Source organism: Oryza glaberrima, chromosome 4 (assembly GCF_000147395.1).
Source record: "Oryza glaberrima chromosome 4, OglaRS2, whole genome shotgun sequence".
In the NCBI taxonomy this organism is placed as follows: domain Eukaryota; kingdom Viridiplantae; phylum Streptophyta; class Magnoliopsida; order Poales; family Poaceae; genus Oryza; species Oryza glaberrima.
In genome coordinates, this window is record NC_068329.1 from 22,279,578 (window position 1) to 22,305,476 (window position 25,899).

The 25,899-nt window shown below is 45.1% G+C and overlaps 3 protein-coding genes across 6 annotated transcripts; all 3 read right to left on the bottom strand.

Annotated features, from left to right (window-relative positions):
• Positions 1-1,072: 1,072 nt before the first annotated feature.
• LOC127772281 (benzyl alcohol O-benzoyltransferase-like) lies at positions 1,073-2,909 on the bottom strand. The gene is made up of 2 exons (XM_052298305.1): positions 2,407-2,909; positions 1,073-2,314 (listed from the first exon to the last, which is right to left on the bottom strand). The coding sequence occupies exons 1-2, from the start codon at positions 2,839-2,841 to the stop codon at positions 1,400-1,402; spliced, it is 1,350 nt and encodes a 449-aa protein (XP_052154265.1). The 5' UTR covers positions 2,842-2,909; the 3' UTR covers positions 1,073-1,399.
• A 1,770-nt stretch (positions 2,910-4,679) lies between these two features.
• LOC127772279 (CLIP-associated protein-like) lies at positions 4,680-25,649 on the bottom strand. Of its 4 annotated transcripts, none has more exons than XM_052298300.1 (21): positions 25,149-25,649; positions 24,340-24,495; positions 24,183-24,245; positions 24,021-24,089; positions 23,510-23,675; positions 22,389-22,550; positions 21,789-21,886; positions 21,346-21,420; positions 21,205-21,273; positions 21,047-21,132; positions 20,847-20,964; positions 20,150-20,248; positions 19,690-20,050; positions 17,745-19,537; positions 17,513-17,611; positions 16,924-17,028; positions 16,765-16,839; positions 16,608-16,676; positions 16,433-16,501; positions 15,660-15,761; positions 4,680-5,200 (listed from the first exon to the last, which is right to left on the bottom strand). In XM_052298300.1, exons 1-21 carry the CDS (start codon positions 25,485-25,487, stop codon positions 5,042-5,044), a joined length of 4,332 nt encoding a protein of 1,443 aa, XP_052154260.1. In that variant the 5' UTR covers positions 25,488-25,649; the 3' UTR covers positions 4,680-5,041. The 4 variants fall into 4 exon arrangements, with proteins under 4 accessions (XP_052154260.1, XP_052154262.1, XP_052154261.1 ...); XM_052298299.1 differs by lacking the exon at positions 4,680-5,200 and adding an exon at positions 14,321-14,866 and having other exon boundaries at positions 25,149-25,646; XM_052298302.1 differs by lacking the exons at positions 4,680-5,200; positions 15,660-15,761; positions 16,433-16,501 and adding exons at positions 5,601-5,703; positions 6,723-6,791.
• On the bottom strand, positions 11,440-13,319 carry LOC127772280 (benzyl alcohol O-benzoyltransferase-like). Its single transcript, XM_052298304.1, has 2 exons — positions 12,656-13,319; positions 11,440-12,556 (listed from the first exon to the last, which is right to left on the bottom strand). Exons 1-2 carry the CDS (start codon positions 13,196-13,198, stop codon positions 11,657-11,659), a joined length of 1,443 nt encoding a protein of 480 aa, XP_052154264.1. The 5' UTR covers positions 13,199-13,319; the 3' UTR covers positions 11,440-11,656.
• Positions 25,650-25,899: the final 250 nt, after the last annotated feature.

The following is a 25,899-nucleotide window of genomic DNA, read 5'->3' on the forward strand; positions in this document are numbered from 1 at the left end:
TCCATGCTTGCCAATCGGCGCTCCCTATCCATGAAGGCCCTGCGGCGGCTGCGGGAGAAGGGGCGTGGTCGGCGTGGCCTGGCGGCTGCGGTGGGAGGAACGGCGTCATCGGCGTGGCGCTGCGGCTGCGGGAGGAGCGACCGGAGTCGTCGCCGTGGCTTGCGGCCCTTGCGGCTGCAGCCTGCGGGAAGAGGAGTCGGTGGGCAGGGCAGCGGCAACGTTGCGGCCTGTGGCGGGCCAGTGGTGCAAGGAGAAGGGCGAGGGCGCGAGGCAGTGCTGCGGCGGCGCAAGAGAAGGCCACGGCGGCAGCCTGCGACGGCATGCGCAAGAGAGGCGCCTCGGGCCCTCGGCTGAATGAGGATGGTCAAAGCTAGGGTTTTTCCTTTTTACTAGGTACTTGGGCTGTTGGGCTGAGAACTTGGGCTTCCTTATTGGGTTGGGCTGCATGTCTGATTTTTGAGCTATGCGAGTTTAACGAGCCTACCGAGAACTCGCGAGCTGGCTCGGGCTCGGCTCGTTTGCTTAACGAGCAAAACAGTTGGCTCGGCTTGGCTCGTTAAGACTCCAAGCTCGAGTCGATCCGAGCTGAGCCTGAAACGAGCCGATCCGAGCCACGAGCTTTGAGCTTTTTGCCCAGCCCTACACAACCAGGTTTGCTAGGCTGTGCGCCTGTGCCTCTGCTTGCTGAAAACCTAAAATCCATCCATATTTTCGGTACTTCGGTTTACCCAAGCAACTTCATAGAGTGTGAGAGCCCAGTATCCAAGTCTCTGGCAGGTGGGGCCATCCTCATAAGCCTACACATTAGAGAGACATGTCCCTCTAACGTCAGAGGAGGCTTGTGGCCACGCCAAGTGATGTGCTGATTTGAGTTCTGGAAACAGAACCATTGTACAACTGTTGTTCAATTACATAATGATATGCAATCTCAAATCTGGTGCTATGTGAGTTCTGGGAGCAGACTAATTATCCTTGTGCATTCGCAAGAACCAAGTTGCAGGAAGAACATGGTTACGGACTTGAATCTTTGGACAGTTGATTATCCGTAGGAATTGGAGAGATCGAGAGAGGACAGCAACTGCAGTTCGTCAGGGAGTGATAATAAACTGATAATAAAGTAACAGCTCTTGGAAAAACTTTGGGCCTTGACATTTTCTGGTTTCTGGGTTCAGTGCATCCGGCCTAACTCTTCGGGATTCCCCCGCTGAAAAATTTCGTTCAACATTTAGCAAGATCTGTTTAAATTTGATCCAATATTATTTGAATTCGGATCAAATTATTATAGCTTCCGAAATACAGAACCCAGTTTCTAAAATTGATTTATTGGATTTTTTTGGGCCAACAATTGGCGCTGTAGAAGCCCAATAAGAGGCCACTTGAATGAAATCCAAGCCCAAGTCTACATCTTCGACAGAGCGGCGTCCTCCTCCGCCGCACGGGGAACGCCCGCCGCGAGCCCCGCACGCACGGCGCCCGCGAACCTCTCCATGGCGCGCGGCGGCAGGCACATCGGCACGGCGATCCCGCCGCCGCGGGCGGGCATGTGGAACGTGGCCAGCGTCGTCGTGGCCGGCCCGCCGAACAGCGGCCGCCCCCACCCGAGGTCCACCTCGTGCAGCGGCGACTTCGTCAGGTCGGTCACCAGGTACGTCCGCGCCGTCGTGAACCGCCGCCGCCCGCGGAGCACCACCGCGTCGGCCGCCGACTGCGCGTAGCCGTCGGCCATGGTCCGCGCCCTCGCGGCGGTGATCAGCTCCACGGCGCGGGACAGCGGGCCCGAGCAGAGCTCGCCGGCCGTCGTACGCGCCACGCCGAACGTGAGCGCGTTCCCGTAGAACCCCTCGGGCAGCGGCCTCCCGCCGTGGCCGCGGCCGCGGCCGTTCACGACGAACATGAACCGCACCTCGTCGCCGGGCGCGTACCCGAGCGCGGCGGTGCGGCAGCGCCAGGTGAACGCGGAGAGGAGAAGGAAGCGCGAGCACCGGGGCCCGAGGCGCGCGGGGAGCTGGGCGCGCAGCGCGGCGACGTCGTCGGGGCCGAAGAGGAACCTGCGGTGCACGAGCTCGTCACCCGGACGGAGCTTGTCGCTGGCCTCGTCGGACGCCGGCTCGTACTCGGGGTGGTCGTACGCCGGGCGCGGCGGGTGGCGCGCGTCGAGGAGCTCCCTCGCCCACACCGGCCGGACGCTGGGCGCCGCCGCGCCCTGCGCGAGCTCGCCGACGGCCTGCCAGAACTGCGTGATCCCCGCCGCGTCGACGAGGTTGTGGCAGATCTGGGTGCCGAACACGAAGCCGCCACACCTCAGCCTCGTCACCTGCATGCATGGCATCATGAGCACGTATACGTCACGTACAAATGGAGCAAAAGTTGCAAAATTTTATTCAAGTTTTATGACGACGTGTGTACCTGCACATAGAGTAGTGGTCGGTCGGTGACGACGGTGGAGTTGCTCTCCGGCAGGGTCAGGAGCTCGCCGGCGCAAGGGATCGGCGGGCACAGCGAGTCACCGAACTCCTCCAGCGAGACGTCGGCGTCGGCCTCGACGAACGAGACCCCCTCGCCGGTGCAGTCCACCACGAGCTTCCCGCCGGGAAGCTCCCGGATCCTCCCGGCGATCGGGTAGTAGTGCACGAGCGCCGCCGCAAGCGCGCCGCGGATGACCCTGGCCGGGTCGCCGCCGCCGGACCGGTAGAAGTAGATGATGGAGCGGTAGAACCGGAAGCTGCGCTGGTCGTCGATGTCGGAGAGCCGCCGGAGCCCGCGCGGCGTCGGCCCGGCCGGCGCGACGAGCTCCGGGTCGCCTCGGCGCGCCGTGAAAGCCAGGGACGATGACGCCGCCATCGATCGATCGCCGTACGTTCGCCGGAGCTATAGCTTGACGATCGAGCTCACGCGCTCGGACACCGAAATGGCTCACGTAGTACGTTTTCCTCGTACCACGCATGCATCTAGCCAGCACGCGTATATAAAAGTGGGATCGGGCGGTGAAGATAGTTTGGTCACTGCATGCGTCGTTGAAGCGGCGTACGTTCTTTCTCGGTCCAAACTTTCTACTCCGAATAGATAATGCGCCGGTCAGAAATTCCTCAATCGGTCGAAGTCTCGAGGAGGGCACCGGGCGGTGACGGTGAGACGCCGTTGTGGCGACTTTAGAAACCTAGAATTTCCTCAGCCGGACCTGGTATGTTAGGCTGGTATACTTGCATGCCGTCCAGATTCCGAGACCGGAGATCCAATTAAATTAATACTAGTACGTTTAATTCTAACTGATCCTCTCTGCACACGGTGTTGCTCGGTCAGTCAGTCAGACACCCACCAACCCAAATCCCTTTTTTTTCAAAAGCTTTGGGTTCCTGCAGCCAGTGCGGTTCTAAAGAGTAAAGATGATTTTCGCGTGATGGAATTTTACTGACTAATCTGGCTAATCAAATCAATTAATGTGGCGCACCCAATCAACTGATCAAGTAGGAATATTATGCTGGATCGCCTGATCTAGGAGACTAGGACGGCATGATTGTATCCTCGACAAAAATATCGAGGGCTATTTTGAAATGCAGAAATGGAAAACTACAGGAATATATGAAAAAAAAAGTAAGAACATCATAGGAATGTTAAGGCCTCATCATCGTTTGGCTTTTTTCCCTAATAAGCCGGAATAAAAATAAATTTATAGGTAAAATTTTTATATATGTATTGTTGGTGACTTAAAGCCAATGTAAAAAAGGAACTACGTTGAAAATATCTCTAAGTTTGAAAATTTAAAATTTAGCTTTTTCTTTGTTTGATTAGGCCATCCGATGGGAGCTTAACCTTCGCAATCGACTTCATAGTCCATAGTCCTTTGTCGCCTGCCCCATACTGGCGGCCAGACTTGATAGTCCATAGTCCATAATCGAAGTTGACTATCAATCAGTTCTTAATCAGTTCTTAGAATCTTTAAACTGCTCTAAACAAACCCACTGTACGACAGACTCAGCAGCAGACGGACAACCTGCTCCCGCTCCTTGCGAAGAACCGGCATTATCCTAACCATTAAGGGCCCCTTTGAATCACAGGAATGAAAAAACAGAGGAATAGGAAAAACATAGGATTCTGACAGAAATATAAGTGTAAAACAGAGGATTGTAAAACACAGGAATAACGTAGGAATGACCGTTTGATTGGACCAAAGGAAAAACATAGGAATTTGAGGAGAGATAAAGACTCAAAGGATTTTTTTCCATGAGGTTCTACCTCTTGTTAAAATTCCTCCAAAATTTGTATGGGAAGAGGCATTCCATAGGAATTTTATAGGATTCCATAGGGTTCATTCCTTTAATTCAAAGGGTTTTGTAGGAAAAATTCCTATAGGAATGAAATCCTCTAAAATTTCTATGAATTTCCTTTGAATCAAAGGGGGCCTAAACCTCATCACTGGCTAGGACACTGGAGCTTTGCTGCTCCTGGAGACTGGAGTGGTGAATTACTGGCAAGGGAACCCAACTAATTAGAGAGAATTTGACGCCGTAAAAATTTCAACAAAATCCACTGTGCTGGTGAAGGTGTGAACTTTGTATGAGTTCAGAGCTAACATGATGTTCGCGTTGCTGGTCCGAAACATACCAGAAACCCCAGAACGTAAACCAAGTTTTGGGCTAGATTGGGAGCTCCATAAGCAAGGCAAAACCAAGAACTAGGTTGACAACTGAGAATTCACACCTAGCAATTCCAACGGAAATCATACAGCAAATGAAAATGGGGCAGACACTAGGTCTCTCCATGAACCTACACTATCCTTTTTCTTTGTACAGTGTAAGCACTAAGTGGTACAAAAAGAAAACACTCATTAACACTCACCATGCTGACAAAAAGAAGAGGATAAAAAAAAAAGAGGGAATACATAATCACACAAAGAGAAAAAGAAGGGCAGGAGCTCGATACACAAGGGGCTTTGTTTATACTATACACATGCACAAACAAATGAAACCCAAAAATGCACCCCTGCCAAAAAGGTATTCATACAGAACACAAATAATAACAGGGCGTTGTGTTGCACCTCAGGTCATTGGTTAGCATCAATCGGAGCGCCAGACCTTGCTTGTGAAATCCGGTTTGCGTAGATAGTTACAAGGCGCAGCTGCGTGCTGTTAAGCCCTTCCAAATACGGGACGAATGCCTTCCCAAGCATGATGTAGATATCAACCAAGCAGAATACAACAGTCTAAAAATATGAGAACAATACTATCAGATATGAACCGGGATGATGCATCACGAATTGATTCATGGTGAAAATGCAAGAACTATAGCAGGTTATGAGACATTTAGAGGCTTAACCATTCTAGGGCATGCCAGAAATCAGGGTTACACAGAGATGTATGTGGATATTGTAGCAGACAAAAAAAACTAGGAAGCAACGTAACAAAAGAAGCTGCCGACTTAACTAACTTCAACACCGGCACATCGAAATGAGTAGCACTGCATCTGGATGACAAAACTACGGAAAAAAGACAACCTCATCCAGTACCAGCTTCAAACTAATCTTGGGACAGGAAATCTACCATGACAAGAGCTACAGTATTACTACATTAGGAGGGCTACAGTATCACTGTATTAGTACCTACCTTTCGAACATCAGGGCTTTGGTTACTAAAAACATCAAACAGCGCTGGCAAAAAATGTGGGCAACTGATTCATCAATTCCTCCTCGGAAAGCCGTCCAACAAGCTGCAGGATTATCCAAACAGAACCAGCAGTCAACAACAGTTGCTAAAATTATACTCCCTCCGTCCCATAATATAAGGGATTTTGAGTTTTTGCTTGTACTGTTTAACCACTCGTTTTGTTCAAAAAAAATTTAAAATTATTATTTATTTTTTTGACTTACTTTATTATCCAAAGTACTGTAAGCACAACTTTTCGTTTTTTATATTTGTACAAATTTTTTGAATAAGACGAGTGGTCAAACAATACTAATAAAAACTCAAAATCCCTTATATTACAGGACGGAGGGAGTATTTAGTTTACCGGTTTTTAATTGGTCGGAGACACAATGCTGCCATTAAAACAGATCATCCAATTGTTTTATTCAAATACATACGATTCCTGTGTCCTATGCAGGGCACACGATTAGTTTATTGGCCGCTATTCTTCAGCACAAAATAGTAGAATGGCGTATATACTCAAACAACAGGTTGAAGAATTCAAGAAAGGGCATCTACAACTCACTAAATTGTAACATTGAACGCTAAAGCAATTCAGATAAGTTGCAATTTGACCACTTACCAGAGTACCCAAAAAAAAAACATAATATATACATGGAACTGAGAAAAAAGCACTTGCACAAGAGATTAGGAAATCTAACCAAGGGATGTGTAATACGTTAGGTTTTGGTGGAGCAAAATAACTGATAGGACAACTCAGCAGAGAGTAATTATATTATCAATTGATGCTATTACAAAAGAGATATATAAAGAACATATGATATGAACTTACTTCATCCGTTCTAAAATGTAGCTACTTAGTACAATAGTACTACGAATCTAGACTGGAGGGTTGTACAAATTCAGTACTAGGTAATGTCAGATCCTGTACTAGGTAGCTAAATTTTGGGACGGAGGTAGTATTTACTAAAGAACCATGGCACCATGAAGTTTATATGTTATATTGTTATTATTATGTGCCATTCAAACTTAAATGGGAAACGCTCAAACAGTAAACAGGGAAAAACTGCAGGTATGAGACACCTTTGTCAAGGAGTTGATACACACAACAAGTGTCTTTTCATCATCACTGACCAATAGAGGCACCACAACCTGCAGTGGAAAAAAATCATGAAAATTAAGATAAAGCCAACTACAATTAGTAGAACAGGAAGTAGCAGTGGTACATAAGACATAAGAGAAGTAGTTTGTACATACAGAAAGACATCTGAAAGGATCATATTTTGCTAACAGAACATTTAAGCACTGGTTTGCCTCATTTGAAATCTGCAATGCCACAAAGAATCTTAACACATAGAAGACGCCAAGGAGAACAGTTCTAGAGTTATCTCTACTACTTAAAAAAAAGAGATGTTTCCGTCATCCTAAAAGAAAACCGGCGAAAAAAAAATCGGGCGAGTGAAAAAAAATCGGGCGGAGAAAAGGAAAAAAATGAATCTGTCCGATAAAAAAACGGGCGAAAAAAAGACTGGGCAAAAAAAAATCTGACTCATGTAAAAAAAGGCGAAAAAATAATAATAAAAGAATCGGTCCGATTCCAAAAAAAAAAGGAATCGGGCGAAAAAACTGGGTGAAAAAAACCGGGCAAAAAAAGAATCCGATTCTGTGGACGCGGTAAAAAAAGGCAAAAAAATAAAAAAAAGAATATGTCTGATTAAAAAAAGGAATTATATGTGACGCGGTTCGAAAAAAATCAAATCCTATTATATGTGACATGATACTATATATCTCTATCTTCTCTATCTATATCTATACTACTTACAAAATTGAAAATGTTTCTGTCGTCCGTAATAAGTAATAGCGAAAAAGGCGAAAAAACATTAAAACAAAAAAAAAGAAAGTCCAATTCAATTTACTTCCGTCGTTCGTGAAAATCTTATCTTATCTTAATCTCAATCTTTCCGAGGGGACCGAGCGGCGCCCTCCGTCCCCGCCCGCGCAATGAAACGCCGGCCAAAGAAAAAAAACTGAAATTGAGCAAATGGATAAACTAGATTGAAGTTCCCAAAATTAAAAGAGGATAAACGATATTAAAATTCCCCTAACTCGAAAATAGGGAATAAAATAGATTGAAAATTTCCGGACAAAATTCCCCAAATTCAAAAACCCTAATTTCGGGTAAGAATCCTAAGAGTCAAAATCCAAATCAATTAAGCTAAGGGTTCGGGTTACTTAACGGACTTGAAGCCCCTAAGCTCACCGGAGCTTTCCGGGCAGCGGCACCGCTGCATCTTCACCTCCTCGCAATCGCGTCGGGTTTCCCTTCACGCGCTGTCATGGAGCACCCCTCCACCGTCCTTGGCATCACCCTTCCCACCGACGAGGTCTAGGCCACTCGACGCTCGTAGCCATTTGCGTACCCGCCTAGCCGGACCGCCGTCGTCCCGCTCGCTCGTCGCCGGAGAGAAATGGAATTAAGAGAGGGGGATTTGGGAGCTAGGGTTTTGCCCCTCTCTCCCTGTCGGCGCTTCATCTGGTGCGGGGAATATCGAAACCGTCCATGAGATCGGACGGCTCAGATTCGCCCAGCGTCGGGCCGCCGCTGCCGATTACGCTGCGCTTAATGGGCCGTGGAAGTGCATCGGACCATCCCCGCATAAGTGGGCCGCGCTCAGCTGCTCGGCTTGCGGGCAGTCGAATTGACTCGGCACGCCGAAGATGGGCCAGCCCAAGTTTGGGCCAGCTTGGGAAGACCTGGGCCGAAAGCAAATTTGATCAAACAATGTGGCTCAGATTTTTTAAATTAAAATCCGTTGGATAAACTCCTAAGTAGGCTCGAAAATTTCTAAAACTAAATCCTAAATCCTATTGTAATTCATCAAATTAGACTCGGTTCTACCTATTTGTTAATATATCAAATTATACTTGATTTTTACCGTTTTGAGGTTTTTTATCAAACGGTGTTTTTCCCGTTGCAACACACGGGCACTATTGCTAGTAATGTATATATCAAAGGCATGCATACCTTTGCCACCATGTCTTTGGTAACATGCAGAAGTTTCTCCAGAACAATTTCAATAGACTCTTCCATAGCACCACTCTAACAGCACAATAATCATCAGTAATCAGAAGTATGAAGCAATTAACTAAGGGCCCCTTTGAATCACAGGAATGAAAAAACGTAGGAATAAGAAAAACATAGGATTCTGACAGGAATGAAAGTGTAAAACAGAGGATTGCAAAACACAGGAAAAACATAGGAATGACCGTTTGATTAGACCACAGGAAAAACACAGGAATTTGAGGAGAGATAAAGACTCAGGATTTCTTCCATGAGCTTCTACCTCTTGTTAAAATTCCTCCAAAACTTGTATGGGAAGAGGCATTCCATAGGAATTTCAAAGGGCTTTGTAGGAAAAATTCCTATAGGAATAAAATCCTCTAAAATTTCTATGAATTTCCTTAGAATCAAGGGGGCCTTAACCTGTTCATCAACACAAAATTGTGGATACCTGATTGTTGAGCATCTCGGCAACTGAAGACAGAGCAATTTCCCTAGTAGATGAACCAAGTTTCAGGAAGACATGGTCAGTGGTTACAGATAGGGATGGCAATGGGGACCCATAACCCGTGATCCGATAGGTTTTTACTCTATTAGGAGTCAAATGTGTTTCAAATATTGCACCCATGGGTCTCTTATCGGGCCAAAACGTCACCCATCAGGTGGGCCGGGTCCTGGAACGTTTTCCATCCACCCGAACCCATTAACCCGTGGATTAAAAATACCCATAGGCCTCAGCCCAGAAAATACAAGCAGCCCAAGGCCCAACAACAAATCTAAGCATCTAAGTCTAACCCTAGGTATAAAAACCCATTTCCTCTCCCTCTCACTGAGTCACTTCTCCTCTCTCCCCGGTACTGTGCTGTAGGGTGGCCGCCGCCACAAATCCTAGCGGCGCCGCTCGCTTGTGCCGGCGCACGGCCGCGCCGCGCCGCGGCCGCCACCAGCCCACCACCGCGCTCGCCGCACGCCACCAGCCCACCACCGCGCTCGCCGCACGGCATCCTCGCCTGCTCGCCGCCGTACGCCACAACCGCACGGCATCTCTGGCTGCTATGTTGCTGCCCTGCTGTCTGACTGGATGGATTGGTGTGCAGCACAGTGTGCTTGATAGCTCTAATGGGTATGGGTACCCAACGGGTACCCGTCACCCGTGCGGGTGTGGGTATGGGGGAATTTTTCACCCGTGAGCGGGTGTGGGTATGGGGGAATTTTTCACCCGTGAGCGGGTGTGGGTATGGGGGAATTTTTCACCCGTGAGCGGGTGTGGGTATTGGAGCGGGCGTATTTCATTTCAATGGGTGTGGGTATGGGGTGGGCGAACCCGATGGGTACGCACCCGTTGCCATCCCTAGTTACAGACTTAAATCTTTGGACAATTAAATATCCGTAGGAATTGTAGAGAGGACGGCAAGTGCAGTTTGTCAGGGAGTGATAATAAAGTAAGGGTGTGTTTAGTTCACGTCAAAATTAGAAGTTTGGTTAAAATTGAAACGATGTGACGGAAAAGTTGGAAATTTGTGTGTGTAGGAAAGTTTTATGTGATGAAAAAGTTGAAAGTTTAAAGAAAAAGTTTGGACTAAACTCGGCCTAACAGTTCTTGCAAAAACTTTGGGCCTTGACATTGTCTGGGTTCAGACGTTCAGTGCATCAGGCCTAAATCTTCGGGATTCCCCGCTGAAAATTTCGTTCGAAAAATTAGCAAGATCTATTTAAATTTTGATCCAAAATTATTTAAATTCGGATCTATTAATACCCTCACAAAATTATTATAGCTTCCGAAATACAGAACCCTGTTTCTAAAATTGATTTATTGGATATTTTTGGGCCAACAATTGGCGCTGTAGAAGCCCAATAAGAGGCCTTGTGAATAAAATCCAAGCCCAACACTACGGAGACCACTACACTTTGGACGTCTGATGGATAACACAAAATCGGACAAAATCGGACGCTCGTTATGTTATATTTCTGACGCATGCACTGACATGTGCAAAACACTTTAAACTATTTTTTCTCTTAAATTATTTATTCAAATCATGATCCGATTACACCATTAAATTCGCTGCAATTAAATCTTCAAAACAAAACCACACATGAATATATTTCGACAAAAAAAATTTAGCTAATTATTCAATTATTTTTAAATGTTGCACGATGTTCCACCAGGTATATCGGAATTGTTTCACTAAATAGATCGAAAATGTTTCAATCGTTTAAATCGGGTGTTGTTTCACCTTATATAAAAATAATGTTTCAACAAATAGCGAAAGAATGTTCCAGTTCACTATAACATTTGATTCATACATAGTGAATATAAGTACACTAAGTGAAACATTTTTGGTAGAACAACAAATAAAACGAATTCTCTTAATAGATGGTTTCTAAAATATGTGGGTAATTTGTTGCAATAGAATGTTTCAATTCACTTCAACATTAGATCTATACATAGTGAAACATTTTTTTAACAAAAAAAAATGAAACGAATTCCCTTAATATAGAGTTTACAAAATATGTGGGTGATTTGTTGCAATGGAGTATGTGGTGGGACACATGGCAATGTGACCAGGGAGACGTGGTGGGGCCCAGGGGGAGCATGTGCGCACGTGGTGGTGGTGGGGAGGGGGGAGCGCCCGATTTTCTCCCCCTCCCCCGGGCGACCAAGGCGAGATCTTATTGTAAAGATTTAATTGAAACGAATACATTGAAATAAACGGATTATAGACTGAGTGAGTAGTTTTGGAGAAAAATGATTTTAAAGATTACACTCAACTTACATATGCATATAACTTGAACAAAAGTTGTGCGTACATGTATCATGAGTTCCTGACATGATAAAGAGATGAGGAGGTATTTTAGCATCTAATATTAAAAAGGTGATTCAAATGGGGGAGGAAATGATGAGGCGTCCGAAGTTTCGTCCGTGATCGGACGCTAGATGGGAAGTATTTCCGCAACTCTACATCTTCGACAAAGCGGCCTCCTCTGCCGCACGGGGAACGCCCGCCGCGAGCCCCGCCCGCACGGCGGCCGCGAACCTCTCCATGGCGCGCGGCGGCAGGCACATCGGCACGGTGATCCCGCCGCCGCGGGCGGGCAAGTGGAACGTGGCCAGCTTCGTCGTGGCCGGCCCGCCGAACAGCGGCCGCCCCCACCCGAGGTCCACCTCGTGCAGCGGCGACTTCGTCAGGTCGGTCACCAGGTACGTCCGCGCCGTCGTGAACCGCCGCCGCCCGCGGAGCACCACCGCGTCGGCCGCCGACTGCACGTAGCCGTCGGCCATGGTCCGCGCCCTCGCGGCGGCGATCAGCTCCACGGCGCGGGACAGCGGGCCCGAGCAGAGCTCGCCGGCCGTCGTCCGCGCCACGCCGAGCGTGAGCACGTTCCCGTAGAACCCCTCGGGGAGCGGCGTCCCGCCGCGGCCGTTCACGAGGAACATGAACCGCACCTCGTCGCCGGGCGCGTACCCGAGCGCGGCGGTGCGGCAGCGCCACGTGAACGCGGAGAGGAGAAGGAACCGCGAGCACCGGGGCCTGAGGCGCGCGGGGAGCTGGGCGCGCAGCGCGGCGACGTCGTCGGGCCCGAAGAGGAACCTGCGGCGTGCGAGCTCGTCGCCTGGACGGAGCTTGTCGCTGGCCTCGTCGGACGCCGGCTCGTACTCGGGGTGGTCGTACGCCGGGCGCGGCGGGTGGCGCGCGTCGAGGAGCTCCCTCGCCCACACCGGCCGGACGCTGGGCGCCGCCGCGCCCTGCACGAGCTCGCCGACGGCCTGGAACAACTGCGTGGTCCCCACCGCGTCGACGAGGTTGTGGCAGATCTGGGTGCCGAACACGAAGCCGCCACACCTCAGCCTCGTCACCTGCATGCATGGCATCATGAACACGTACGTCTGTCACGTACAATACAAATGGTGCAAAAGTTGCAAAAATTTATTCAAGTTTTACGACGACGTGTGTACCTGAACATAGAGTAGTGGTCGGTCGGTGACGACGGCGGAGTTGCTCTCCGGCAGGGTCAGGAGCTCGCCGGCGCAAGGGATCGGCGGGCACAGCGAGTCACCGAACTCCTCCAGCGAGACGTCGGCGTCGGCCTCGACGAACGAGACCCCCTCGCCGGTGCAGTCCACCACGAGCTTCCCGCCGGGAAGCTCCCGGATCCTCCCGGCGATCGGGTAGTAGTGCACGAGCGCCGCCGCAAGCGCGTCGCGGATGACCCTGGCCGGGTCGCCGACGACGCGACGGCCGCCGCCGGACCGCCGGTAGAAGTAGATGACGGAGCGGTAGAACCGGAAGCTGCCCTGGTCGTCGATGTCGGAGAGCCGCCGGAGCCCGCGCGGCGTCGGCCCGGCCGGCGCGACGAGCTCCGGGTCGCCTCGGCGCGCCGTGAAAGCCAGGGACGATGACGCCGCCATCGATCGATCGCCGTTCGCCGGAGCTAGCTTGACGAGCTCACACGCTCGGACACCGAAATGGCTCACGTACGTTTTCCTCGTACCACGCATGCATTTAGCCAGCACGCGTATATAAAAGCGGGGGAGAGTCGGATCGGGCGGTGAAGATAGTTTGGTCACCGCATGCGCCGTTGAAGCGGCGTGCGTTCTTTCTCGGTCCAAACTTTCTACTCCGAATAGATAATGCGCCGGCGAGACGCTGGCTGGTTAGAAATTCCTCAATCGGTCGAAGGCCTTTATAAACTTTATCTTCAAACTTTCAACTTTTCCATCACATCAAAACTTTCCTACACACACAAACACATCGTTCCAATTTAAACCATCCAATTTTAACGTGAACTAAACAAACCCCAAGTTTGGAGGAGGGCAGCAGGCGGTGACAGTGAGACGCCGTTTTGGCGACTTTAGAAACCTAGAATTTCCTCAGCCGGACCTGGTTCGTACCAAGCTGGTATACTTGGAAAAAAAATTACGAATATACTTATTTTTTCAATAATTTACATTTATATACATGTATGAAAATTTTTTGCAAAAATATACCCATCCCGCGGGACGAAAATGTGAGACCGCAAAAACAGTGCCGCGGCTCCAAACCACGGGACCGACATTGCCGCAGCGGTCCCGCAGCTTCAAAACGTAGGACCGGCACGGTCCCGCAGTTCCAATATGCGGCACCGTATCGCCAGCGATTTTTATACTGCGCGCACTGTTGAAACACTGTTTGGGCACTGTTTTTGCACTGTGCGTGGAGCGCTTCCGCACATTCAAACCGCGGGACCGCCCATGAACAGTACCAAAACAGTGGTGAACAGTGCCAAAACAGTCTAAACAGTGACGCAGTATTCGCTCGCATATAACAGGCGCGTGGGAGAGGACGGGAACGCGCGGTCCCGTGCAACCGTGACGCTCGACCGACACGGTCCCTCTCAACGGCGACGCGCGACCGTCTCGGGACCACACTCCTGGAGACTGGAGTGGTGAATTACTGCCAAGGGAACCCAACTAATTAGAGACAATTTGACGCCGTAAAAATTTCAACAAAATCCACTACGCTGGTGAAGGTGTGAACTTTGTATGAGTTCAGAGCTAACATGATGTTCGCGTTGCTGGTCCGAAACATACCAGAAACACCAGAACAAAAACCAAGTTTTGGGCTAGATTGGGAACTCCATAAGCAAGGCAAAACCAAGAACGAGGCTGACAACTGAGAATTCACACCTAGCAATTCCAACGGAAATCATACAGCAAATGAAAATGGGGCAGACACTAGGTCTCTCCATGAACCTACACTATCCTTTTTCTTTGTACAGTGTAAGCACTAAGTGGTACAAAAGGAAAACACTCATTAACACTCACCATGCTGACAAAAAGAAGAGGATGAAAAAAAAGAGGGAATACATAATCACACAAAGAGAAAAAGAAGGGCAGGAGCTCGATACACAAGGGGCTTTGTTTATACTATACACATGCACAAACAAATGAAACCCAAAAATGCACCCCTGCCAAACAGGTATTCATACAGAACACAAATAATAACAGGGCGTTGTGTTGCACCTCAGGTCATTGGTTAGCATCAATCGGAGCGCCAGACCTTGCTTGTGAAATCCGGTTTGCGTAGATAGTTACAAGGCGCAGCTGCGTGCTGTTAAGCCCTTCCAAATACGGGACGAATGCCTTTCCAAGCATGATGTAGATATCCACCAAGCAGAATACAACAGTCTAAAAATATGAAAACAATGCTATCAGATATGAACCGGGATGATGCATCACGAATTGATTCATGGTGAAAATGCAAGAACTATAGCAGGTTATGAGACATTTAGAGGCTTAACCATTCTAGGGCATGCCAGAAATCAGGGTTACACAGAGATGTATGTGGATATTGTACCAGACACACACAAAAAGAAAAAAGAAAAGAAAGCAACGTAACAAAGGAAGCTGCCGACTTAACTAACTTCAACACCGGCACATCGAAATGAGTAGTACTGCATGGGGATGACAAACTATGGAAAAAAGACAATCTCATCCAGTACCAGCTTCAAACTAATCTTCATCCTCCATGTCCTAAGCTCGTAAAACACTGAATGTTCCAAATAACCAGGGCAGGTAAAAAGATTATCGTGAAAATATTTCAGTGGGCAAGAGCAAGTGATACCTAGACTGCATCAGAAGCTAATGGACCTAGTATCAGAGATGGGCAGGGTGGCTTTAATTCAGGAACTATAGGAAATAGGCATTTGTAAGCGGCATCCCTAATGTATAGCATGCTTCTCTATGTAAACTGTTACAATTCCATTCCACCAGCCTATTCCCTCCAGCTCATATTCCACTCACTGCCTGAATGTTATTAGAATTTAGTCCAACCAGAACTTAAGCCATGGACTACCATTCCACAAATCCTACCTTATAAAATCCTCATAGCACCAAAATTTCAGTGAAATAAAAAAGCACTATGAGAAACAGAAGAAATCTACCATGACAAGAGCTACAGTATTACTGTATTAGTACCTACCTTTCGAACATCAGGGCTTTGGTTACTAAAAGCATCAAACAGTGCTGGCAAAAATGTGGGCAACTGATTCATCAATTCCTCCTCGGAAAGCCGTCCAACAAGCTGCAAGATTATCCAAACAGAACCAGCAGTCAACAACACTTGCTAAAATTATATTTGGTTTACCGGTTTTTAATCAGTCGGAGACACAATGCCTAGATACTAGAGGTGTGCCAATCCAATTGTTTTATTCAAATACATATGATTCATGTGTCCTATGCAGGGCATACATTTACGAACACACGATTAGTTTACTGGCCGCATTCTTCAGCACAAAGTAGTAGAATGGCGTATATACTCAAACAACAGGTTGAAGAATTCAAGAAAGGGGCATCTACAAGACTACAACCCACTAAATTGTAACATTGAACGCTAAAGCAATTCAGATATGTTGCAATTTGACCACTTACCAGAGTACCCCCCCAAAAAAATCATAATATATACATGGAACTGAGAAAAAAGCACTTGCACAAGAGATCAGGAAATCTAACCAAAGGATGTGTAATACGTTAGGTTTGGTGGAGCAAAATAACTGATAGGATAACTCAGCAGAGAGTAATTATATTATCAATTGATGCTATTTACAAAAGATCAGATATATAAAGAACATATGATATGAACTTATTCACTAAAGAACCATGGCACCATGAAGTTTATATGTTATATTGTTATTTTGTGCCTTAAATGGGAAACGCTCAAACAGTAAACAGGGAAAAACTGCAGGTACGAGACACCTTTGTCAAGGAGTTGATACACACAACAAGTGTCTTTTCATCATCACTGACCAATAGAGGCACCACAACCTGCAGTGGAAAAAAAATCATGAAAATTAAGATAAAGCCAACTACAATTAGTAGAACAGGAAGTAGCAGTGGTACATAAGACATAAGAGAAGTAGTTTGTACATACAGCAAGACATCTGAAAGGATCATATTTTGCTAACAGAACATTTAAGCACTGGTTTGCCTCATTTGAAATCTGCAATGCCACAAAGAATCTTAACACATAGAAGACGCCAAGGAGAACAGTTCTAGAGTTATAATGTATATATCAAAGGCATGCATACCTTTGCCACCATGTCTTTGGTAACATGCAGAAGTTTCTCCAGAACAATTTCAATAGATTCTTCCATAGCACCACTCTGACAGCACAATAATCATCAGTAATTAGAAGTATGAAGCAATTAACTAACTTAACCTGTTCATCAACACAAAATTCTGGATACCTGATTGTTGAGCATCTCGGCAACTAAAGACAGAGCAATCTCCCTAGTAGATGAATCAGAATCATCCAGCACCTCAAGCACAGCCGTTAAGATTTGATTGAAATACTGTTGTATAATTGAAGGACTGTAATTAGAATGCAATAGTATAGATTGAAAATTTTCAGATCTACCCAAAGTTGATATAGAGATACAAGGAAGAAAATTTGTTAGTCTCCAAGCTTCAAGCTATAACATGGGTTCCTTTCTTTCTATCATGGGGAAACTTTGCTTCTTTTGGCATAAGACCAATCATAGTTGGCAAACATTAAGTCCGAGTATTGGACAAATAGATATGTAGGATAGAACCAGACAAACTGACCAAGCACAAGTGTGGCTATAATAAACAAAATATGGTCACCTAAGAGCACTCTTTAGTTTTACAAGCAAACATTGCATTCAGAGGTCCAAGCTACTTTTCAGAAATGGGAAAAAAAAGGTACGTGTAAATTCTAACAGATGTTTGTCTAGTACAGACAGCCAAGAAAAGGGCAAGAAAGGCAACTGATTAATAACATGTGGAATATTCATTGAAAAACATCAGATTGCAAACCTTTGCCCAAATGGAGATGTCATTATCAACAGAAGCTTTAACCAACTGCTGTAATGCTTCCCGCTTTTCCAAACTTGAAACTTCGGTACCGTTGCTTATCTAAAAAGGTGAGAAACAAATTATTACTTGTACTTGATACACATTTTAGCGAAGAAGAAAAAAACAACAGAACCATAAGGTAGTGGCACAGAATAAAGGATACAGAAACAGTAAAAGACTTTTTCATTGGTACCTGATGAAGAAGTTGTGGTATGCTCAGTTCGTTGTCAGCATGTAGGCTAGTCTTTATAGAACTAAGTTTCACAGCAATATCTCCCTCTTGAACATTTTCTTCAGCAGTAGAACCAACAGCATTGTGCCCATCAGAAGCAGCGCGATGGCTTAAGTCTAAGCAAGGAGTACTGATAGCAGTTTCATCATCCAAAGGCGCATCAGTTTTTTCAGGATAGTTTGGCCAAGAACGAGCAGTTTCCACTAGTGAGCTAGTATTATTCTTTGACTCTCTACTTCTAGTTAAAAGAACTTCACTTCCAGTGTCCAGTTCTATGCTTTGACTAGTATGATCTATGCTCATATCAGAAGTAGTTCTCGCCATAGGCGCATTACGCGGTGTTGACTCTTGCACTGAATTCATCCATTTCCCACCTTCAGCATCAAGGGAACTAGAGGAATACCGCCCAAATGGATAGCTTTTCTTTGATGCAAGCGCGTAACCATCTTCGGAAGAAGTTCCATAATCTGCTTGATCATAAGATTTGGGACGGGGACGATCTTTCTTGCTCTGTAAGTAGTTCACTAAATCAACTTCAATGCGAGGTGTGTATTGCTTCAGTGCACGCCTCAAGAGGTTTTGCTCCTCAACAGATAAGTTTAGAATAAAATTTAGCACTGCTGTTGAATCAAAATGAGAATAAACAGATATGATACCAGAAATGGATGCCTCCTTCAGTTTTGCATTTTTTTCATGAACTAAAGGTGCCAATTTTGAAAGCCATAGTTTAAGGAACCCACTGTTACTATAACCTTCAGAATCTACAGTGTACTTGCTGAACGATTTATTTGCGAACTCAAGAACAGCCAACTTTGCCTTTGGGGACCTCTGTTCATCTAGTGAGCGCACTAGGGCAGGTAGCAACATATCAATTGCATATGTTCTCCCAACAACATCCAAGGTTGATGAGCATGGTTTTTTTACCAATTCTTTTGGATCAATAAGCCGGGAAAAAACATATGGCAAAATTCTTTCAACATAACTCTCAAATGGCTTCTTGCAAGCTGGAATAAGTTCTGCAAGAGTAGAAAAGGCTGCTTGTGCAACCTTATGATGAGGGTCATCCAAATGACGAAAAAACAGCTTCATGACCTTTTCAAAATTCTGTGTAATTTCCTGAATACCTCTCTGGCCTTGTTGCAGAACATTCCGAATAAATTCAAAAGCTGAGACTCTCACTACCCAATCCGAACTAGGGCTGAGACCCTCAGAAAGAGCATCATTTAGTGAAGCCAGTGCATCCGTATAACCAGACACGTCACCTGACTGTACTTGGCTATCGTCAAAGCTGTGCCTGATGCTGGCAGAAGCCCTTGACATTACTTGCTTCCTTAGAAGAGGTCTCTGGAAATTTGGAACATGATTATTATGTGAATCTCTGTGGATGGCATCTCTGTAGGGCATGTCAACATAGTTTTGAGTTTGGGGGAATCTCCTAGTTGACCGGATATCACTACCCTCATCCATGCGGCCTCCTTCTTGTGGCCTCTCCAAAGACCTTCTTGGAAAAGGCAGTGATAAGCTTGTCATGGACTCAGATGATATATTACCCAAGTACGGTGATCTTGATCGCTCTCTGGTGCCCAACTGGGTTGTCATTGACTCCAATAAGCGGGAGCCTCCATTTCGTGCACTAGCATTTATGGTGCTAGGAACAGATGAGTCGAGCAGTGCTGAATTCTGTAAGGACAGATGATTTGAAGCTGTTGCTGCAAGCGGAACAGGAGGATCACGAGACGATGGAGGATCAACCCCTGCACTAGGATTAAAAGGAAATAAGAAACTGATTTTTTTTATCATAGAAAACTAAGATGATAATATTGTCAGTCAATGACCAGGAAATACATGATAAAAGGCTATTTCTATTACTTAACAGTAATTGACAACTAAGCAGTTAAAAGAATACCAAGATCCAAGCTGGTTGAGCGGGTAGCTGAGATATTTTGCCTATCTGATATGCTTACACCTTTCAGCAAACTTTCAATGGCAGAAACCTTTTCTTTGCTTGAGTTAAGCACACTCTCTAGGCTTCTTTCAGAACTTCTCCCAACAGTCTTTGACTGTGACAAACGAAGAGTATTTGATGAAAAGGATGAATCTGAAGAAATAGCAGCAGTTTTGTCCATAGCAACAATAGCTGAAGTGCCATATCCAAGTGCACTTGTACCACTTGCATGTGATAAAGAACGAGAAGGCTGCACAACCCTCTCACGAAGAGAGGGTGAAGCATACCGCTTGTGCACACCCCCATCTTCATCGTTTATAGTCTGCATCATTTGTAGTTATACATTAAAGCGTGAGGGTGTGCTTATTTGTAGGGAAGTTGTAACGGGGTGAATATACAAAAGATAAGCATAATTCCGTACCCTCTGTATAGCAGGATCAAATGACATAAAAAGCCGACGTGAACGCTCAGGCCATGTCTTTGCAAACAGTCTATAACAACTTCTAGCAGTTGCACGGACCTGTGGAATTGTAAAAAGACATAACAGAAAGTAATCATCATGAGTATTGCCGAAACAACAATAATGCCCATAAAAACCGATGCTTGCTCGATTAATAGTAGCACAGTGATATACAATTTCATCCCCCCTTAATCAATATCCAGGTATAATATTGTTTATCAAAGATATAAATATTGACGCAGAACATGGGCCTGCCATTTGCTATGTAACCTACAATATTTTCTCTGGCATCTTTTGCTTTTCAATGCAGGGTAACACAGCAATCTAATTGGGCGCAATGGTCATTTCGCAAGAGAAACTCCACAGCTCATGTATTGTGCAGGTTCCTGAGGATCAACTTGCTGGTTTTTGTAAGAAAATTCAAGCTATGAACAGAAATTAACAAAATTCCTCATGTCCACCCCACCCCCCCCCCCCCAAAAAAAAAAAATATAAACAAACAAATAAATAAAAACAAATGCAGAGTACACGCTATACAAGGATCTTTATCTTTGTTTTGTTTTTTATGTGCAGTGGTATTAAAAATTGAATAATTACTTTCAATACAAACAAAGATAAAATAGGTGAGCCATGGAATGCATTCAGCAAAAGATCCTACCTCACTCATCGCATCTGCTACACAGCACTTTATTAGATCTTCGTATAAATCAGCTGAACGTTGTATCTCTGGGGCATCAGCCCAATACTCCAGTATTAAAAGAGCGTACTCGCAGCACCTAATATGGTAGATCGTAAGCTTCAAGGCTTCAGCACATTATATACATGGAAGCAGGAAGATAACCACACACAAACATATACCTAGCACGGAGAACTGCACTTCGGTCATTCTTTGCTGTGTCAGCTATGCGAGGAAGAATTCGTGAAACCTTGCAGTTCCGTAGAATCTGCAATATACCTCATGTCAGCAACAAGAGACTGAATGATAGCAACAAAATATATATTAAAAAATAACTCACGGTTTTTATGCATGTATCGGCTGATTCAGCTATGACAAGCACTGTTATGACAACAAGCTTAAAAAGCATCTGAAAAATTCACAGATATGTTAGTTTTATTGAAACAATATAAGGAAGAAAAGAAAATTTGTTTGTATATACCGGAATAAATAGTTCAGCACATGGCTCAAAATCACCAAGGAGTTCTTTGGATAGTACATTGAGTAGATGGCATGCCTGGTGAATAAAAAGAAGATGGTAAGGAAGTATCCTGTGAAATATGCAGCTCATTTTGGGCAACAAAGCAGGAAGAGAAGAAACATTGTTGGAACTAAACAGCTACTCCCTTCGTTTTCATAATATTTGGCAATTGATTTACTTTGACCAATGATGTTTTCAAAATCGTTTGATTACGATGAATGGGATTTATATGTTTATATTCACCATGTAACACACTTCATTAGTATGATATATATTTTAATAATCATAAGTTTATTTATAAAACAGGAGTGGTCAAACTAAAACAATGCCAAGTCGAATTGCCAAGTATTGTGAAACGGAGGGAGTATGTACTTACCAGAAGAATTGACGGGTGAACAACATACCTGTTTTACAATGCTAGACCGTCGATCAGACAGCTGAGTTGATAGAGGTGGAACCAACTGCTTCAAGAGCATAAGAAAAGATGGATAATCAATAGCACCTGACAAGATAAATAAAAACATTTTAAACTATCATACAGAATCATATTAGCAATCAATAAGGGGTTATCTGTTCATAATGAATGATATAGCTTTGATATCAATATGAAGGCTTAAAGTGACAAATTTCAGTTGCATCATCAAGATTTTCAAGTCCATAGTTCTTTTGTTGAACAAATATCACTAGATAGTGCTAATTTATTGAAGGGTGTTGCAGTGATTTCCTAAAGACATAATTACCATTTATTTCACTTCACTGAAAATTTCAAGAGCATGAAATCAATTAGGTTTGTTGCATAGTTATCAACAAACAAAGGGACAGTGACAAAATGTTTACATCTACATCCTAGCAATGAGGTATCATCTCTGGATAGAAATAACAGTTTCTAATTTGTACAATCAATACATGCTACGAAGTCTCTGCACACAGTAATCATTAATGAGCATATTTGCACAAAACATAATCAAGGACAGTAGCATATGGGTGAATTCAGAGCACCAAACCTCCATACACCAAAGCTTCAATCCTTTGCATGGCAGCAATACGCACGGACCAGTCCTTTTCTGGAACAAGGGTAGCTGCAATCTTCTCAAACTCCCGAAGTAATTCTTTCTCTGAGTGAACTCTTACTGGTTCCACTGGTTTTTCTGTTATATCCGTGTCTCCTGTAAATGAAAAAAAAAAAAGGTATAGTACACAAGGAACATAGTATATGTATCACAGGTGTGAAATATCAATCATAATTTGGATACAAATTTCAACATATTTGCTGGCAGAGGACCATTCACTTCTAAGAAAATACTGGTTTATTGTGGTACATTGTATACTCAAGTGCTCGACAGAAGTTTCAGGAAAGACAGCTCAACCACATGCCTCCATATTGCATTAAATAAAAGTAGTGCTCCACTAAACCAAGAAAATATGTAAGAGCATTTGAACCGGCAAAAAATATATGCACATCAACATATGAAAGGGATCAAGGTTACAGATCATTTTCATAAGAACTGGTATGCATGTAATAAGCATGTGGCACTGCGGTGTACCCTATGGCTGATAAGCATATAGAAATAGTAGCCCCACTAGATCTCAAATTTGTGGATGTGCTACAGGTTATGTCATAATATTATAGACAGTTGTCCATGTAGATTATTTTCTAAACAAATATATTTCATTGCTGTATTGCCAGAACATACCAATGTATCTGGAAAAAAAAAAGAATCATATCTGGTCAAATAATCCCTGAAAGTAAACATTCTATTCAAGCCAATTATATTTCAGTGTCAGTACACACAACATAAATGTAACTCAAGAACTGGAATTTGATTTTGCTGGCAAAGCTCAGAACTGCTAAGTGAGGGTATAAAATTAGCAACAAAAGTATGTTTTGTGCAGCTTCTTGATGACTGACTACACCTTACCATCATAGCATGGTAAAAGCGTTTATAGCATCTACAACTGTCCATCCAGATAAAGAGAGAGAACAGGAAGGGCATCTCCTGGTGACTAAGAACAACCTAGATTTGCTTCAAGAAATCGCTTGTGCCAGTAATGTCCTAAATTGTCCCTGCTTGAATGAAAATATAGCGAAACGCCCATGCAAATTTCACTGGTACATAGAACTTACCTCCGAATAATGTACTTTCCCGTGGTGTGCTTTTTGTCCTTGGACTGCCTCTTTTCGGATTAACACTAACAGATCTAGATTCGACAGCCTTATATTGCATGATATTACCATCAGATGTGGGAACCTTTGGTTCTATTCTTTCCAATCTTGAATTTATCTCCCTTAGCTGTGGACATCAAATAAAACAGATTAGGGTAATCTACACATACTCCTCGCATGTCTTCAAAAACATGGACCCATAAGAGCTCAACCATCCATGGTAATGCTACTACAAGCCTCCTACTCCAAAATTAAAACATTATAACAGTGTACTATGTCTATCACATTAAAAAAGTGTCATAAAAACTGCCAAGGAAAACGAACGAAAACGTATGAACTGTGTGGTTTGCATAATAATAAAATAGATGATCATATAACCATGAAGAGGGATTTTTGCCCTCTGACTCTAGGGAGTAAAAGGAGGTTGTAGTAAGACAAATAGGCACAATAACTAGATAACCAAATGTATTACCATGTACGGAGGTAAGTTATGGCGCTGCAACTCTTCATGGAACTGAGATCCCATATGTGTGTACATCTCCTGCAGTCAAACACAAACCATGAAACTGAGAGCAATATAAGTAGAAAAATATGAAAAGCATTAGCTGAATCATTTAGTTTGACGTCAGCTGACCTCAATGCAATAGATAGCAGCATCTCGAACACTTTGATTTGAATCATTCATCAATTGCAAGACCTGGAAAGCCAGAAAATCTTAGCAAGCCCATCTATTAAAGAAATAAAGTAGGAGCTCTCCACAGGAGAAATTACTAAATGAAGCCTAGACTTACAGGTGAAAGAAGAACTCGTTGCAATGGGAGCTCGGTTGAAGCAAAAAGCCCAACCGCGGTTGCCACTGTACGTACAAACTCTTCCCGGACCCTCCAACTCTTGTGAGTCCATGCATAACTTCCAGCTCTTTCAACTATGATTGTCGGCGAAGAAACCTGAGATACAGATAGATTAAAAGGTTAGCTGCCAATAATCCAAAACCCTGATAATAAGACAAACATGTTTGGATTGGTCCTTTCAAATCATAGGATGAATGTAGAAAAGTAAAAAAAAAAAAAAAAAAAGGTCTAAAAATGATGGCACGTTTAGTATATATAAATCAACATTGACAAGTAAAAGAGAAAAGCTATCATATATTTACACTATAACACCAAAAAATATATATATCAGCACAAAAGGGCAAAAGAAATATCTTTGAATATGAGTATTTGAAAGTTAAATCATCTGCTCCGAATAAAGGTCAAGCCACTACATGCATGGAAGAAGTTTCAAAGTTCACTTGTATCCCACATTTTAACATCAAACCCGGTAAACAAGTGCTCCCTGAAAATCATATTTAGTGTTTTGATCAATTTTGGTATTAGGGCCTATCAATTTATTGTAATGTGCCGGACAATTTTAGTTTTCTCATTTAAGTTCGGCTGTGCAGCTCAACATCCCCAATAAACGAATCGAACTACTCAAAAACAAGCCCACAAGATGCCAAGCCTGCTCCTTATCTAACACTAACTCGTATTTGCAGCTCCATCCAGCTCCCAAACAGAACGAAAAAAAACAACCAATGAGATTGCAAGCAACAGGAGCGGACCTCCATGAGGGTGATGAGGAGCTGCCGGGCGGCCTCGCGGACGGGCTGCTTGCCGTCCCCGAGGCGCTCGACGGCGGCCGGGACGAGCGCGTTCAGGTGGATCTTAAAGTGGTCCCCGGCGACGACGGCGGCGGCGGAGAGCGCCTGCAGGCCGCCCTGCGCGACCCGGAAGTTGGCGTCCCGTATCAGATCCATGCAGGTGTCCACCAGCGCCGTCACCTCCCCCGCCGTCAGCCCGCGCTGCCGCGCCGCCGCGTCCAGCGCCTCGTGCAGCCGCTCCACCCCGGCCAGCCGCTCCTTCGTGTCCTTGGCGCGCGCCGCCTCCAGCGCCGCCTCCATTTCCCCCCCGCCCCCACCCACTACACCCCGAGCGACCAAACCTAGGGTTTCGAGCCCGGAGGCGAGCGGCGAGGCGAGTCGAGGAGGGGGAGGGGAGGGGAGTGGCCGGATCTGGAGGAAGGAGAAGGGGAGTGTGAGCGCAGCGAGACACGAATGCCAGGGTGGTTGGGGGGGCTTTAGGTGGCTTTTGTGCATTTACACCCCTGGTTTTTCGTAACCTCTCGCTTTTAGGCCCCTCTTGGTTGCAAAGCCTTTTGAGGTGTGAACTGGACTCCATGAGCAGTGGGCCCCGCTACGAGCTTGCCTCAAATATCCGCGGCAGATACGAATTTTGGCCATAATTTGAGCAGCGGACAAAATTTGTGTCCCCTATTTGAAAGTGTAGTTTTGTTATGGCTAAAGCGTCGATACA